The 16,101-nt window shown below is 41.8% G+C and overlaps 1 protein-coding gene across 1 annotated transcript; it reads left to right on the top strand.

Annotated features, from left to right (window-relative positions):
- Nucleotides 1-12,346: 12,346 nt before the first annotated feature.
- tp53rk (TP53 regulating kinase) lies at nucleotides 12,347-15,548 on the top strand. The gene is made up of 2 exons (XM_053443261.1): nucleotides 12,347-12,611; nucleotides 14,948-15,548. Exons 1-2 carry the CDS (start codon nucleotides 12,389-12,391, stop codon nucleotides 15,433-15,435), a joined length of 711 nt encoding a protein of 236 aa, XP_053299236.1. The 5' UTR covers nucleotides 12,347-12,388; the 3' UTR covers nucleotides 15,436-15,548.
- Nucleotides 15,549-16,101: the final 553 nt, after the last annotated feature.

Here is a 16,101-nt window from a genome sequence, read left to right as displayed (position 1 = left end):
CAAGTTCACTAGTTTTGTTTCATTTAAAATCGTAATTATTAAAATGAAAGGTAGGTCTTAAGTTGAGCTACATGACAGTCAATGATATTGTGGTATATTATTAGTGTAAGTCTGTTTTTGCCTGTTAGTCATTTATTTATTCAATTTGATAATTTAATTTAGTTTGTTAAGTTGAAAATGTCATACATTTTTTTTTAATTTATAATTATTTTTAATTTCATAATTTTGCCGATGGGTGCCCTTTTTTGGGGTTTGAGCACCTGCCCCCCAAAATGTCTGTGCACGTGCCTGAAGAGAGACACATGTACAGATTCCATGTTTGCATTCTCACCCATCTAAACTGATATACAATGAACCCCTGAATGGCCCCTCATAGATGTTCAATGCCCTAATTGTAGATCAGCAAAAATGATATGTAATGTAAAAAGTGAGGACCGGCCAAAATGTCCTCAGTATACTTATACTTAAAATGGTCCTCACAAAGATATGAGTACAGGAGAGATTTTGATTTGTCACACTTTATTTACATATTCTTCATTTTTACAAAACACTTGCTTACAACATTATTCAATAAATACACAAAAGTGCTCATGTAAAAATACTCAGTCTGTTAAAAAGTGTGGAAAGGACAGCTCATTGTTCGTGACGCTGCAGAGGATGTCATTAAAACACCAAATTCTATAAAAAGAATCGAGATCGGATACCATTGTGTAAAACTGAACTCGAGTCGGAGTCTGGCCCGGAGGTTTATCATCCACACCGCCCCCGCTTCCTGCCCGTCTCTGTTCTCTACCCTGTTTTTTTTTGACTGATGTAAATGGCCATCTTGGCCTCGCCTGAGAGGTGGTTCAGGAGCTGCCACTTATCTTTATTTGCTTTGTTGTAGGCAGCTCCCATGATAAAAACCTTCTAAGTAAAAGTGATGTTAAAATCACTAAAAACCGCAGTTAAAAGAGCGAAGAAACTTGTCAGTCTCTTGCACTCAGTAAAAACCTGATAAATAGTCTCACGTAGGTCGCAAAATGGACACTTGCCAAAAACGGTTGGATTAAGAATAGAAATAAAAGCGTTGGAAGCGACGGTGCCGTGTAAAATTATCCACTGGAGGCAGTGTTGTGCATGAACGAACGCAAAAGAACGCGTTCATTGAACACGTTCACTTTTGTGAGAACGGTGAACTGAACGCAACTCAATGACAAATAATGAATTTGAACGGTGAACACGTTCATATTTCAGCGTCCTCGCTTATAGACGACAGGAAACTTCTCTCTTTATGTGTAACTTTATTAAAGTCCAGCGAACATGACACACTTCTTGTTGTAACTCCGACACTCCTATCATCCACCACTGTGTTCTTCACTCCCCTTCCTCATTCACCCTTGACGTGCCAACTCATCAGCCAATGAGAGCCTGTCATGCCAGGTAACTCTCCAGCCATTAGTCTAGAACTGTCACTTGCCCCACCCCGACTGGTTCACTGACCCTCTGGAAATCCCAATACTTACTGACATGGTGTAGTTAGCTGAACATAAGTCATAACAAACACATAGCAGTCAAACAGAACATAAACCTAACTACCAGTCCGTTACAATATTATCTGAGGTCTAGCTAAAACGTTACGGAATATTTTCCTTCTCCTGAGGAGAGACGCTGTCTAAATCGAATGCTTGCACCATGTCGTTGCTCAGTGCCCGTGAAATTCCCGCGATGTAGCCTAACCTGAACCAAGTAACTCGACTTCGCACTACGTTACCCATGATTCATCGCACACACACATGCACACCAAACAAGCAACGTATTCCAAGTGTTTTCTTCTCTGGCCAGTGTCTCGGCTCCGAGCCGTAGTCTGGAGCTCGGCTCACGGGTTTTCTTGGCTCGCTGTCTGGCCGGTAACCAGCCGTCCGGACCGCTCCGTGAAGAAGGAGGAGGAGATGTTTCTTTACTTGGAATGCGGCCACTTTATTTCTCGGATATACAGCAGAAGCAACACTCGCATCACCTCTAGGTGGTCCGTCACTTCTCGTTATAAACACAGTTTTCCTACGATACCCAGGTGCACTACGTCACACACTACAAACTTTACTTAAAGGGGCAGGCCATACCTGCAACACAACAGCTCTGGCGTCTTACAAAAATGGCAAGTGAAAGGAGAGATGCAACCTCAGCCACTTCATCCGACGCACCTTATCATCTAAATACAACACAGCACTCCCTTCGAGCGCTGCAGTAGAGAGGCTATTCAGCATTGGTGGCCAGATATTTAGGCCCAGGAGAAACAGGTTGGGAGATGCCAACTTTGAAAAGCAATAGCTTTTAAATGCTAACAAAAAGCAGCAGTCTAGACTGTTAACTAAGCAAGCTTGTGTGATTCTTTGATAAGAACATTGTTTACATTGTTTTCTCAAAGTTTTGTCTTTAAGTCCCATAACAGAGGGGCACCTGAGTTCTACAGGGGTGCAGTTTACAGTATAAAGAGTTAAAAAGGAGTTTTGATGTCCAAATGTATGTCATCAGTACTTGTTAAGTTGTCCAAGTAATATTTCAGGACTTTGTCTGAAAAGTTAAAAACCTACCTCTCTTAAGCTGTTTGATAAAAATAGCCATCTTGATTTTCATGTTTCATTTCATTTTCATTTCATGTTTTTTTTACAATATTACATAGCCTACATTATTTAACTGAAGCCATTTTGTAAAGATGCAGCAGACAAATAAAACAACCCCCCCCAAAAACTTTTTGTCTTCTGTCCACACATTTATTTTATAAATTTAAATGATAGAATTTAAGGTCTAATTGGTTTCATAGCTAGGCATAGCACTATGATTTGTTGTGCCTTTTGTTTGCAGGATATGAATAAATAAACAGGCAAAAATTAGCAGTAATAAAAAAAAACATTTATTTTAGGAATTGATACATATGAAGTACAGTTTAAGGCAATGGGTAGTGATGGATAAAGTTTCCTATAAATAACAAGTTAAGTCTTTCATTCTCACTTTCCACCTTAAACTATGAAATGAACTGAACTATGAACTAGTTCAGAACTTAAATGGTGAACTATGAACGTGAACTATTCATATTTACTTGTATGAACTGAACTTTGAACTAGTTCATGAGAGGTGTGAACTTGCACAACACTGACTGGAGGTCGCCTGTTCTTTTCTTAAGGCGAGGTTTGTATAAAATCCTCCACTGTGGGCTGGGTCCATGTTCTCCCCACCTCTGTGACCACACAGTGGGGGGTCTGTTGTTCAGTCCGGCCTGGCGGATGCTTTTTTACACAGTTTCTGTAAAGTGTCTCTTTGTCCGACCTGTGTAATGTTAGTTTGTGTTTGTTTATTTCAGTTAGTAGGGGGCCGGTCTTTTCTCCCAGGCCTGGACTCAGGATAACTTCCGGGTAGGGGTCTGCAGCCTCTGGTGCAGTTTCCCCCCTCTGGTAGGCCCTCAGGAGGTCCTTTTCCTGTTTGGAGAGCCTCTGGGTCCAGAGCTCCAGGATCCTCTGGGCCATTCGGGTAGACTGCAGCCCCAGCAGGGAGCACAGGGCCTGGGAGTTGGTGAGGGCCGGCCCCACTGCATCCACCAGCTGCTGTAAAGTCACTGTCCCAGACCGGGTCAGCGCAGCCATTAGGCCGGGTGTTGATGCTTCGCTGACGTCCAGTCTGGCTCCATTTACAAGTGGTACTCTCAACAACCAGTACAGAGAGTCTACTTTTGGGCACTTTTTTTGTTAAAAAGGCCCCATAAAAACGCCTTGATAAAAAGGAGGCAACCCACTAAATTTTAAGAATTAAGTGGGTTGCCTCCTTTTTATCCCCCCACCAGGGGGCGCTGGTCGCGACTCTTGTCTTATGTGTCTAGTTTGGACTCGATTGGACCAAATATGTCCAAGATACAGAAGCCTGTGTTTTGATGGCGTGTAATCAAACTTTGACGCTCCGCCACGGTTACACGGTGTGACGAAAAATCAATCTTTCAATAACTTTAGATCTCCATCTTGTTGTGATGACACTCCTTTAAATTTCAAGTTGACCTGATGGAAGCTCTACGACAAGTACATCAAAGTAAAAATGTGGAATATGGCCAAAATGGCCACTAAATCTAAAATGGCGAGCTTCCTGTTGCGTTTTTCATAATGCTTCTTGCGGCTTTTTTGTGCACTTGGTCATGATACACAACTATGGAGTCGCGTTTCGCATTATTTGAGTCGAGTTGTTAGGCAGATTTCGTGGGCGGAGTTGGGGCACTTTCAGATGTGCCTCAACTTCGCCCATCTCCCAATGTTAACTTCGGCCTTTGTGGTTCATGCTCATTGGTGTTTCCAGGGCAACAGTCTTAAGCTTGGGGCGTTGCCCCCAGAGCAGAGACGGACGGCAAGAGAGAAGCTTTTCACAGAGCAAGCACACAGACAGAAACCCACACGAATCAAATGACTCCAAAACAAGACTATAATGCTTGTGAGCCAAGTTTATTCACACACACATTCACGCTACCTAGCATATCAATCAATCATTCAAATTTTATTTGTATAGCCCATATTCACAAATTACAATTCGTCTCATAGGGCTTTAACAGGATGTGACATCCTCTGTCCTTAACCCTCAGCAAGAGTAAGGAAAAACTACTAAAACCCCATTTAACAGGGTAAAAATACGTAGAAACCTCAGAGAGAGCCACATGTGAGGGATCCCTCTCCCAGGACGGACAGAAGTGCAATAGATGCCACGTGCAGGAAAACATCATCAAGATTAAAGTCTTCAAGATTAAAGATTAAAGTCTCTAGCAGCATTTGATGAGGGTAAACATCCCAAAGGACAACCCCAACATGACATGCCAAGCAGTCCCGCTGCAATCACAGTCCATGGTCAGCAACCAGCAGGACCACGATCCACCATCCAGACCAGAACGCCACTCCAGTCCTCAGTCACCGTCCACCGTCACCCACCACGAGCTGCCGCCGCGGTCCTGGTCCAATGCCCGTACCCGATGCCAATGCGACACAGGGTCCGCCACCACCACCACGATCAGCCCACACGACACAGAATCCGCCACACTGGGTCCACCACCACGACCCCCGGTGCGCGATCAACAAACCGCAATCCATGGTGCGGCCACAAAGGCCCTGGATCTGCGGATGATAAAGCAAAGGGATTCCGGGGAAGGGGGACAGGGATGGAGAAGAGGAAGGAGAAGCTGGAAAAAGAAGCTCTGTGTGTCATGTGTCATAAAATAGAAAAAGTAATGTTCTGCCGCACTAATTAGCTATAACTATAAGCTTTATCAAAAAGGAAGGTTTTGAGCCTACTCTTAAACGAACAGATGGTGTCTGCCTCCCGAACAGAAAGTGGTAGTTAATTCCACAGCAGAGGAGCTTGATGGCTAAAAGCTCTGGCTCCTACTCTTCTTTTGGAGACTTTAGGGACGACAAGTAGGCCTAAATTCTGGGGGCGGAGTGCTCTAGTGGGTTTATAAGGTACTAAGGCAGGAGCCTTAGTACCTTATAGGAGATGGTTGATTTTATTTCTAATAGTTAGAATTTTATCATTAAAAAGGGTCATAAAGATATTGCTATTTAGGGATCGAGGAATACTGGGTTCATTGGAGGTGTGACTCTCTGTCAGCCTGGCTACAATGCTGAAGAGAAACCTGGGGTTGTTTTTATTCTCTTCTATTAGTTTTGAATAGTAGGCGGCTCTTGCTTTGTGGAAAGCCTTTTTATATTCTTTAACACTATTCTTCCAGTCTAAGGTTTTCAACATGGTTGCTGGAGCGCCACTTCCTTTCTAGTTTTCTTGATAATTGTTTTAACTCATTTGTCTGGGAATTATACCATGGAGCTAATTTACTATGTTTGACATTTTTCTTTTTTAGAGGGGCTATTGAATCTAATTTTAATCGTAATGAGTCTGCAGAGCTATCGACGAGGTGGTCGATCTCAATGGAGCTCGGGTTTTTAAAGAATTTGTTCTTTATATCTACGGATAATACGGGTTTAAATGTAATTGGAATTATTTCCTTAAATTTAGCTACAGCACTATCAGGTAGACATCTAGAAAATGAGTTTTTTATTAGTGGCATATATTCAGTTATTGAAAAATCGAAGGTTATAAAATTATGGTCTGATAGAGCTGGATTGGGCGGAAGTACTGTTAAATGTTCAATTCCGACACCATACGATAATATAAGGTCAAGTGTGTGGTTACAACAATGAGTAGGTTGGTGTACAGACTGACTGAAACCAATTGAGTCTAGTATTGAACTAAATGCTACGCTACGGCAATCTTTCTTATTGTCAACATGTATATTAAAGTCACCAACAATAATAATTTTATCGGTCTTTAGGACTAGGTTTGATAGAAACTCAGCTTCCGTTAAAAATTCAGTATAAGCCCTGGGAGCACGGTAAACTACAGCAAATATGATTGGCTGTTGGTGTTTCCTGGATTGGCGTGGAAGACTAAGAACAAGACATTCAAATGATTTGTAGCTAAGTTTAGGTTTAGGATTAATTGATAGACTGGAGTTAAAAATAGCAGCAACTCCACCTCCTCGTCCAAATTCTCTGGGAACGTGTGAATTTATATGACTGGGGGGAGTAGATCATTAAGACTGACATATACATCAGGATGCAGCCATGTCTCAGTGAGGGATAATAAATCTATGTTGTAATCTGAGACTATTTCATTAACTAAAATAGCTTTTGATGACAGTGATCTAATGTTTAAAAGACCCCATTTAAAAGTTTTAGTTCCCTGTGTTGTTTCAGAGGTTGTTTTAATTTGTATTAGATTATTGTGTGGAGTTCTCGCTCTGTTATTGTTTAATTTCAATAATTTAATTGGACGGTGGACAGATACAATCTCTATGGGGTTTTGTGACTGATCCAGAGGGAGCGCAGAGAAGTGTTTAGCACTGCAGCTCTGCTTCCTGGTCCCAACTATGGGTTGTCATGTTATAGACTTAGTAATATTCCTAGATAAGAGAGCTGCTCCATCCCAAGTGGGATGAACGCCGTCTCTCATAACAAGACCAGGTTTTCTCAAAAAAGTTAGCCAATTATCAACAAAGCCCACGCCGTTTACAGGACACCACCTCCACAGCCAGTGGTTAAAAGACAACATGCAGCTAAACATGTCATCACCTGTTGTATTAGGGAGCGGGCCAGAGAAAACTACTGTGTCTGACATCATTTTTGCGAAGGCACACAACGACTCAACATTCACTTTAGTGACCTCCGACATGCGAAGCCGGGAGTCATTGCTGCCGACGTGAATACCGATTTTGATGTATTTACTTTTAGTTTTAGCCAGCAGCTTTAGTTTAGATGCGATGTCACCGGCTCTTGCCCCTGGGATACAATTAACTATGGTCGCTGGTGTCGCTAACCTAACGTTTCTCAGAACCGAGTCGCCAATAATCAGAGTTTGTTTATCAGCGGGTGCCTCGCTGAGTGTAGAGAATCTATTTGAAACGTGAGCTGGTGGCTCTTTAATCGTGGGCTTTTTAAGACTAGCACTATGCCCCCTCCGGACCGTCACCCAGCTGCCCTGGGCTCCCTGCTGCACGGGACTAGTCAGGGGGCTGCTAGTTAAGGCTAGGCTACGTGCTAAGCTAGGTGGCTCCGCGGCTAGCGGTAGCCGGCTAACTACAGCTAACGGAGTTTCTAAGCTGCTGAGCCGAGCTTCTAAGTCGCTAAGCCTCGCCTCTATCGCTACCAACACACTACACTTATTACAAGTACCTCTACTGTTAAGGGAGGCAGAGGATCTGGTGGGGCATCTGATCTCTGAGCAGCTGTGACCAGAGAAACTCTGTGTTTTCACTGTTTTCACACGTTAATGAGCTCTGATCTCACTGTGTCTCTCTGAGCGAGTGAGCGGGGCGGGGGGCAGAGCCCCGGGGCCTGTGTGTGTCCGCTATCTGGGAGTGCGCAGACACAAACACACACACACATTCACCCGCTCCTGCTAGTCCATGAAGGCCTGATACGATGATTATTTACGAAATGAATGTGAACGTGACGTTCACTCACGTTCATCATATGAAAACTGATTCGTTAAGTTCACCGATCGCGAAAAATACAACACTGTAGCCTACAGGGAGCCACTGCAGAGGGGCTGAAGAGCCGCATGCGGCTCTGGAGCCGCAGGTTGCCGTCCCCTGACCTAGTCATTTCACTTATTGGAGACCGTTGTTGGTTTTTCAGCCAATGAAGATAAAGATATCTTTTGAATTTCAAGCAACATAATTCTCTCTGTGTCAGGCAGGTACAAAATGTATTCGTAGGAAAAAACGCAGACAGATTCCTGTTTTCTTGCTTGTTACAGCACAGAAATATTCAGAGACTCTTTTTCATCTTTTTCTGAAACAACATCCCTTTTAAAGGCTATTTTCTAACAGCTATAAGGTGCCTTTCAAGTACACAAGAAAATACTATCACTTAATTGTATTGATTTTATTTTTCAACAACAGTGTTTGAGGGTAAAGGGTAAATGTGTAGTCTTGATGACCACTCAAAGCGCTTAGCACTACAGTTTACCATATTTCCTCAACTGGGATTTCTTAGGAGTTTTAGTATGTTGTTCTGGACACCTCATAGAAATGATCTATGCCGAAAAAAAATCTTTTACAATTAATTCGATTTTTGGTTCCAAAATGAGTTACTTTGCCTGGACTATTCTCTAACACAGCCTTATTCATTATTTGTGTGCAAGTCGCTCACAGCCACACATACAAACACACTCACAAGACCACGACGGAGGAATTACAACTTTATTAACTTCACACACACACTGTATCAGCAAACAAACACCACTATGGACAAGTTTCTGATTCGTAAAAGTCAGGCAACCGATGCGCCAGTTGCGAAGAAGCCAAAGCTTCGCAAATATGGCAAGAGCTATTTGGCTGCGGGGGCTGCAGAGGTCGGCCCCTCCACGGACCCGCAAACAAGGGCTGCAGGTGTCTGCCTCTCCACGGACGCGGGAACAGGGGCTGCAGGCGTCGGCCTCTCCACGGGCCCGGGAACTGGCTGCAGGCGTCGGTCTCTCCATGGACCCGGGAACAGGGGCTGCCGGCATCGGTCTCTCCACGGACCCAGGAACAGGGGCTGCAGGTGTCGGCCCCAGCCTAGGTGTAGGGACAGGGGAATCTGTAGGAGCCCAAACTACCCCTAACCAGCTTTGGGGGGGCCCAGCTTGCAAAAGTTTAAGAACCCCTGGTCTAGCACAAAAACTAGGAGTTACATATAAAAAGGTAGTAACAGGGGACGACTTGGATCTACCAATTCAGTATATTTGAATAGAAGAGAGCCATTCTTAATGCACATTAAACTTGTCCAGGTAAAGATGAAATACAGTATGTTGCAGGATGTTAGATAATATGAATGATAGCTCACTTAAAGTAGTGTTAAGATTATTTAATAAGATATGGGATACAGTCATAATTCATACAGGTTGTAAGCGATCAGTTATAGTTCCAATGCCTTATCAAGTTTTAGAACGATGACACTAATGTCACAGGTTGGGAACACCATGGAACAGATGGTTATGGAGAGGTTGAAAAAAATCATCTATAGAGTAATAACATAGTCTCTGGATATGAAAGTGGATTGAGAAAAGGGCATTGGACGATGGCCTCTGTTCTATGTCTAGAATAAGAAGGAAAAAAAAGCCCAAACCAATAAAGAAGTGGTTATTGTTGTGCTGTGCTACGGAAATAGGGACTCTTTTTTAAACTTAAAAACCTGGGATACAGGGTGTTAAATTCCTTATTTGGGAAAACAAAAGTTAGAATGGGCACAGAATATTCTAACAAATATTCAACAAAAAATGTAAACCCAAAGGGTAGTGTGTTTGGTCCAATATTCATTAATATAATGACTAATAATATTTTGTATCAGTTTGAGCAACACAGAAAAATCCCTTTATTCATATGATGGAGCACTCTGGGTCAGGGCCGAAACTTAGAGTACTTAAAAATGTTAATTAATAAAGTGAAGGAATGGTCAAAGAAATGGGGTTTTAAAATGTCAATATAAAAACCACAGCTCTTATGAGAGCAGCTCTAGATAATTGGTGTATAGTTTACATGTCTGCCATCTTAATAAACCTAGATGTGGAACAAGCTCAGGCTCTTCGGATATGTAGTTGAGCATTTAAAACATCACCAGTTGCAGCAATGCGAATTGAGATGGGTGAGTTGACTATAAGGATCAAGACAGTCAAGTGCATATTGGGTGAATAATTCACATCATACAAAAGCTGTATTAAAGGAGTGCTTGGAGCATTATAAATCCAGATTTTTTTTTATTTCGGGTGGAAAGGGAATGCTAGAGCTCAAGAAGAGGAAAGTGACCATGCCCTTGAGCAGTGCTGTGCAAGTTCACACCTCTCATGAACTAGTTCAAAATTCAGTTCATACAAGTAAACATGAATAGTTCACATTCATAGTTCACCATTTAAATTCTGAACGAGTTCATAGTTCAGTTCATTTCATAGTTTTAAGGTGGAAAGTGAGAATGAAGAAAACCTTATCCATCACTAGCCCGTGCCTTTACTGTCGGAATCTTTATCACACAGTGTGTAAAAATCCCTCTCTGCTTTCTCTTGCCATCTGTATATGAGACCGAGAGCTGTTGTGTTGCAGGTATGGCCTGGCCCTTTAAGGAAAATTTGTATTGTGTGACGTAGTGCACCTGGGTATTGTGGGAAAAGACGCTAAAAGTGTGTGAATAACGAGAAGTGACAGACCACCTAGAGGTGATGCGAGTGTTGCTCCTGCTGTATATAAAGTGGCCGCATTCCAAGTAAAGAAACATCTCCTCCTCCTTCTTCACGGAGCGGTCTGGACAGCGAGCCAAGATAACCCGTGAGCCGAGCTCCAGACTACGGCTCGGAGCCGAGACACTGGCCAGAGAAGAAAACACTTGGAATACGTTGCTTGTTTGGTGTGCATGTGTGTGTGCGATGAATCATGGGTAACGTAGTGCAAAGTCGAGTTACTCGGTTCAGGTTAGGCTACATCGCGGACATTTCACGGGCACTGAGCAACGATATGATGCAAGCATTCGATTTAGACAGCGTCTCTCCTCAGGAGAAGGAAAACATTCCGTAACGTTTTAGCTAGACCTCAGATAATATTGTAAAGGACTGGTAGTTAGGTTTATGTTCTGTTTGACTGCTATGTGTTTGTTATGACTTACAGTATGTTCAGCTAACTACACCATGTCAATAAGTATTGGGATTTTCAGAGGGTCAGTGAACCAGTCGGGGTGGGGCAAGTGACAGTTCTAGACCAATGGCTGGAGAGTTACCTTGCATGACAGGCTCTCATTGGCTGATGAGTTAGCATGTTAAGGGTGAATGAGGAAGGGGAGTGAAGAACACAGTAGTGGATGACAGGAGTGTCGGAGTTACGAACAAGAAGTGTGTCGTGTTCGCTGGACTTTAATAAAGTTACACATAAAGAGAGAAGTTTCCTGTCGTCTATAAGCGAGGACGCTGAAATATGAACGTGTTCACCGTTCAAATACATTATTTGTCATTGAGGTGCGTTCAGTTCATCGTTCTCACAAAAGTCAACGTGTTCAATGAACGCGTTCTTTTGCGTTTGTTCATGCACAACAATGCCCTTGAGATTGTCATCGCATCCAATAACATGTCAGCAATTGCCAGTATTAAGTTAATCAAATCCTCATGCAGACAAGATATTGTTAATGAAATTTATCTTGTGCTCCCTGGATTACATCAGAGAGGGTTGAATATATCCTTAATTTGGTTGCTGCTCATGTGGAAGTGAGTGGAAAGCAATAAGAAGGCAGATATATTGGACATTTTTTCATTAAAGCAATCGTCAATCGACATACAGGTACCATTAAGCAAAGCAGAAATAAAAAAAATATTTACGCATACAGTCACAAAATATGGCAAGAATACTGGGATTTAAATGACACAGAAAGACATTTGCACATAATTTAAAAAACATGTTGACACTGGTGAGTGGAACAGAGGAGACAAAGTCATTACCCGTCTGAGAATTGATCATACAGGATCAAATGATATATGTCATAAAATAAACAAGCACCCAATTCGACTCTGCAAACACTGAAAAAAAAAAAAAAATCATGAACACACACAGTGTCACTTATGAATTGATACAAAATACAATGAACAAAGAAGGGAATTAATATCAGGATAAAAAGCCAAATATTACATCAGAAAACACAAAGGACTATACATAATATTCTAATGAACTACTCAAGAGAAACAAGTTTTAATAGAAAAATCATTTCATTTTGCTCCTCACTCCAACCCAGAGGGTGGCGCTAATGCAGCTATAACATGGTTTGCCAACCGCCAATAAACACCAGGAGAAGAGAATGACGACGACGTCGACATGGCGAAGGAGAGAAGTGGGGTGATTCATGAGTTACTCAGAAAAGCAGAGTTATTAAAACAAGGAGCGGAGGCCCGAGTGTACCGGGCACAATTCCTTGGAAGGTCTGTGATAGTGAAAGAAAGGTTTGCAAAACGCTACAGACACCCAGGACTGGACAATAAGTTGACTCACCGCAGGACGGTGCAGGAGGTCCGCTCCATACTGCGTTGCCGGAGGGGAGGTACGTTTGAAAGCATCCTCAATATTTTGTCCAACTTTTTACATAACATGAACACGACTGTCCTTAGTTTGGAAATGCGGGCCGTGCATTCACCGGAGTGCGGTCAAATGTCGGCTGTTGAAATGTAATGCTTGTCATTCGAGGTTTTACGGTATAGGTTCTTACTTAAAGGTAAAGTGTGGAACCTCGCCTCAGCCCCTCCACTTCCGTGCGAGAAGATCGCTACGGTGGCCTTGCAGGTTTTTGTTTTATAAAACTATTTTTTTAACTATATTCTATATGTTGTGCATAAAAGCAACACGACAAGTACAACGCACAATTGATGTTCATTGTGCAGCCATGTGTTTACTGACTTAGTAACGTTACTGTATTGTTAGCTCTACAGCGCACGTCAGTCACTGACTGTAAGATGCCAGAGACACCATCAACATTTACCTATATGAATACTGGGATAGTAAGTTACATGGATATTTTGACATGTAAACCTGTTATTGTTGTTAGGTTAAAAAAAATTAGGAGCAGTTAAGAGAAGAACACTAAAGAACACGTTGGACTTGACTTCACATAAAATAACGCAAACAAAAATAACCAAAAAATAGAAAGTCTCAACATCCAGAGTTCAATCCATATATTTAAAATAAATAAATTGAGGATGTCTCAACAATCACAACCACAATCTTGGGCATGAATAGTTGACAATATGGATATATCTGTAAAAATATATATGTGTATAAACCAGCAATCAACAACAAGCCAGAAATTTATATTTATCTGGTAAAGTTACCTGTTTAGCGCAGAACTGGAGACTTCAGCGTCAGTCTGAAACTGTCTCTCTGCAGAGATTTTCAGCCTGGAGATAATGCCATCATCGTTTTATGTCATCATTCTCTAACCAGAAGGTCAGCGGTATGATCTGAGTCTTTTCCATCTGCATGCCAAAGTGTCCTTGGTCAAGATACTGAACCCTGAATAGCCCCTAATTGAAATATGCTCTGCTAATTGATGCACTGTATTTACCTGTCTGTGGGATAGCGTTTCCGTCTCTGTGACGATGTCTTTGCATACTCCCTTGGTTTTTTGTAGTATTATTGTTGAGTATAAGTTTTATCCTCCATTTAATGTAATTTCTGTTAGCAAATGTCCTATAAACCTTTCATAAGAACCTCCTCAGGGTTCTCGCGGCTCTTTAAAAAGTATTACATTAAAATCAACAAATCAATGTCACAAATTGTCTTAAATTGGCATTAATTTGCTGCAAAATATTTTTATTAATGGGACTTAACAGCACATAAACTTTGGCTTTTTATCAAGAAGAAAATATTCATCACATAAGAATAGCATCACACATTAGGCCTCTGTATACTATAAAAGCTAAATATAGAATTAAAACCAGTTATACACAGGTAAAGAGCCTTAATAAATTACTCTAGTCTAATCAAGTTTTGCACAGAAAAATGAATACAAATAAAAGGTAAATAGTAAATCAATACAAAAGTGAACAAGTAACTTAACAAGTGAGTAGCCTACTTACTTATCTTTTACTGTACCTTGACCAGTGGCATGGTAGCCTACTTACTTCTCTCTTACATTGGCCAGTGGCATGGTAGGCCACATAGTTCTATATTAAGTGTCTCATACAGGTTCACACTTACATCTTTATGACATAATAATCCTTCCGTTTTGGTTCTTGAGACCAAAAGGTCGGTGTTAAGGAGAAAAGGGCTAGCTGGAGTTGGAATAAGTTAGCTAGCTAGAAGGCTAGCTCTTGGGGCTATGAGCTTTCTAAAAAAGACTGTGGAGCAAATTACTCCTTAGATTAGGCTACGATTAGGCCTGCTGCAAGTGCAGGAAGGTATTACTAAGGAAGGAGTGAGTCTTTAAAAAGACTGTTTATAAAGCAATGAATATCTGAATTATAGAGGAAACAAGAGCAATCGCACAAACGCTGCAGGGTGTCGTCTCAGTGTGACATGGCCCCTCTCTAAGAAATGTGGAGGCAGGGTAAATTAGGTTAATGAGTTTCTGCCCCCAAATTCCCCCTAAATACTTTGCTAGTCATAAATCTGTTTTGAGCAGCCTCACTCCAGGCAAGTTCGGTGCAACAAGTGTGATGATTTGAGACAGATGAACCCTATGTGCCTGTGTCATTTGTTAGATAATAACAGTATATGACTTCATCTGATTTATCAACAGTTGCACCACAAAGGATGATCCCAGCTATATCCTGTGAAAAGAAAAAGGGGGAAAAAAACTGAAAACAAAGTTTACAGTTTATTAACTTTTGTAGCTTTCAAGCTATACTTTTTGAATAAACACTTTCCTTCTCCTCCCCTCAGGTATATCTGCCCCTGTAGTCTACTTTGTGGACCACACCTTCCACTGTATTTTCTTGGAGGAAATCCTGGGTTCCTTGACTGTGCGTGACCACATTGCATTCACTCAGCAGTCTGATTCCTGTGAGGACCGTGAACTTGAGCAGCTGGCTCAGCGAGTGGGTCAGATCCTGGCAAAAATGCATGACGAGGACGTCATCCATGGAGACTTGACAACATCCAACATGCTTCTGAGGCGCGGCCAGGAAGACAAAGAGTCAGACCTGGTCCTTATTGACTTCGGTTTGAGCTACATCTCTTCTCTGCCAGAGGATAAGGGGGTGGACTTGTATGTGTTGGAAAAGGCATTCCTCAGTACCCACCCCAACACAGAGGCTCTGTTCAAGGTGCTGTTAAAGAGCTACACAGCATCTTCTAAGAAGTCATCAGCAGTCATTAAAAAACTTGATGAGGTCCGGCTGAGAGGGAGAAAGAGGTCAATGGTGGGATAAGTCTCTCTGGAAATTATATTTCTGAAAACATGCTAAAAATATAAAGCTCTTATTGTGCATAAAACAGTTGTTTGTGTAGTAATAACAAAAATAAAGTATTTTATGGAAAACCAGTTTGCTGTTGTCATAATGGGCTTAACAAAAGAAGATGTAATATAGGCATATCAGACTAAAGTATCACTTACACAAAGAGACTAATTTTCCTTCAGTGGGAAACCCATCACCTTCATCATGTACAATATTACAAGTAACTAAAGCATTGGCCATTCTAAACATGCCTGTTTGAATGGGCTGTGTAGTTGGCCTGTGGTAAAACTGTATCTAGCTTTCTTTCTGAAACTGTAAAAGTGGCCTGCAGTAATCTAGTTGCGGCATATGAAGGCTGCCTGAAGGACTCGGTCTGCAGATCTCTGAGCCACACCACTGCTGCTGCACAAAGCCTATGCAAAGGTAATTCAAAGCCCAGTCAAACTTGACTCAAGACGCAGAGCCCCCAAATTGGAGACACAGATGTTGCTGTTGTCATGAATGCAACTGTAGGAAAACAGCATTAATTATAACAATATATCAGTCAAAGTTAAATTAAAAAAAGAGACATTTATCAAATTTTGCTTTTGTCCTCGAGACCTTCAGAAAGTTTGGTTTTTGAGTTCTTATTTGTCTTTG

Source organism: Pleuronectes platessa, chromosome 16 (assembly GCF_947347685.1).
Source record: "Pleuronectes platessa chromosome 16, fPlePla1.1, whole genome shotgun sequence".
NCBI lineage: Eukaryota > Metazoa > Chordata > Actinopteri > Pleuronectiformes > Pleuronectidae > Pleuronectes > Pleuronectes platessa.
The sequence above is the reverse complement of the archived record's forward strand: the minus strand, read 5'-3'. Positions and strand labels throughout refer to the sequence as shown.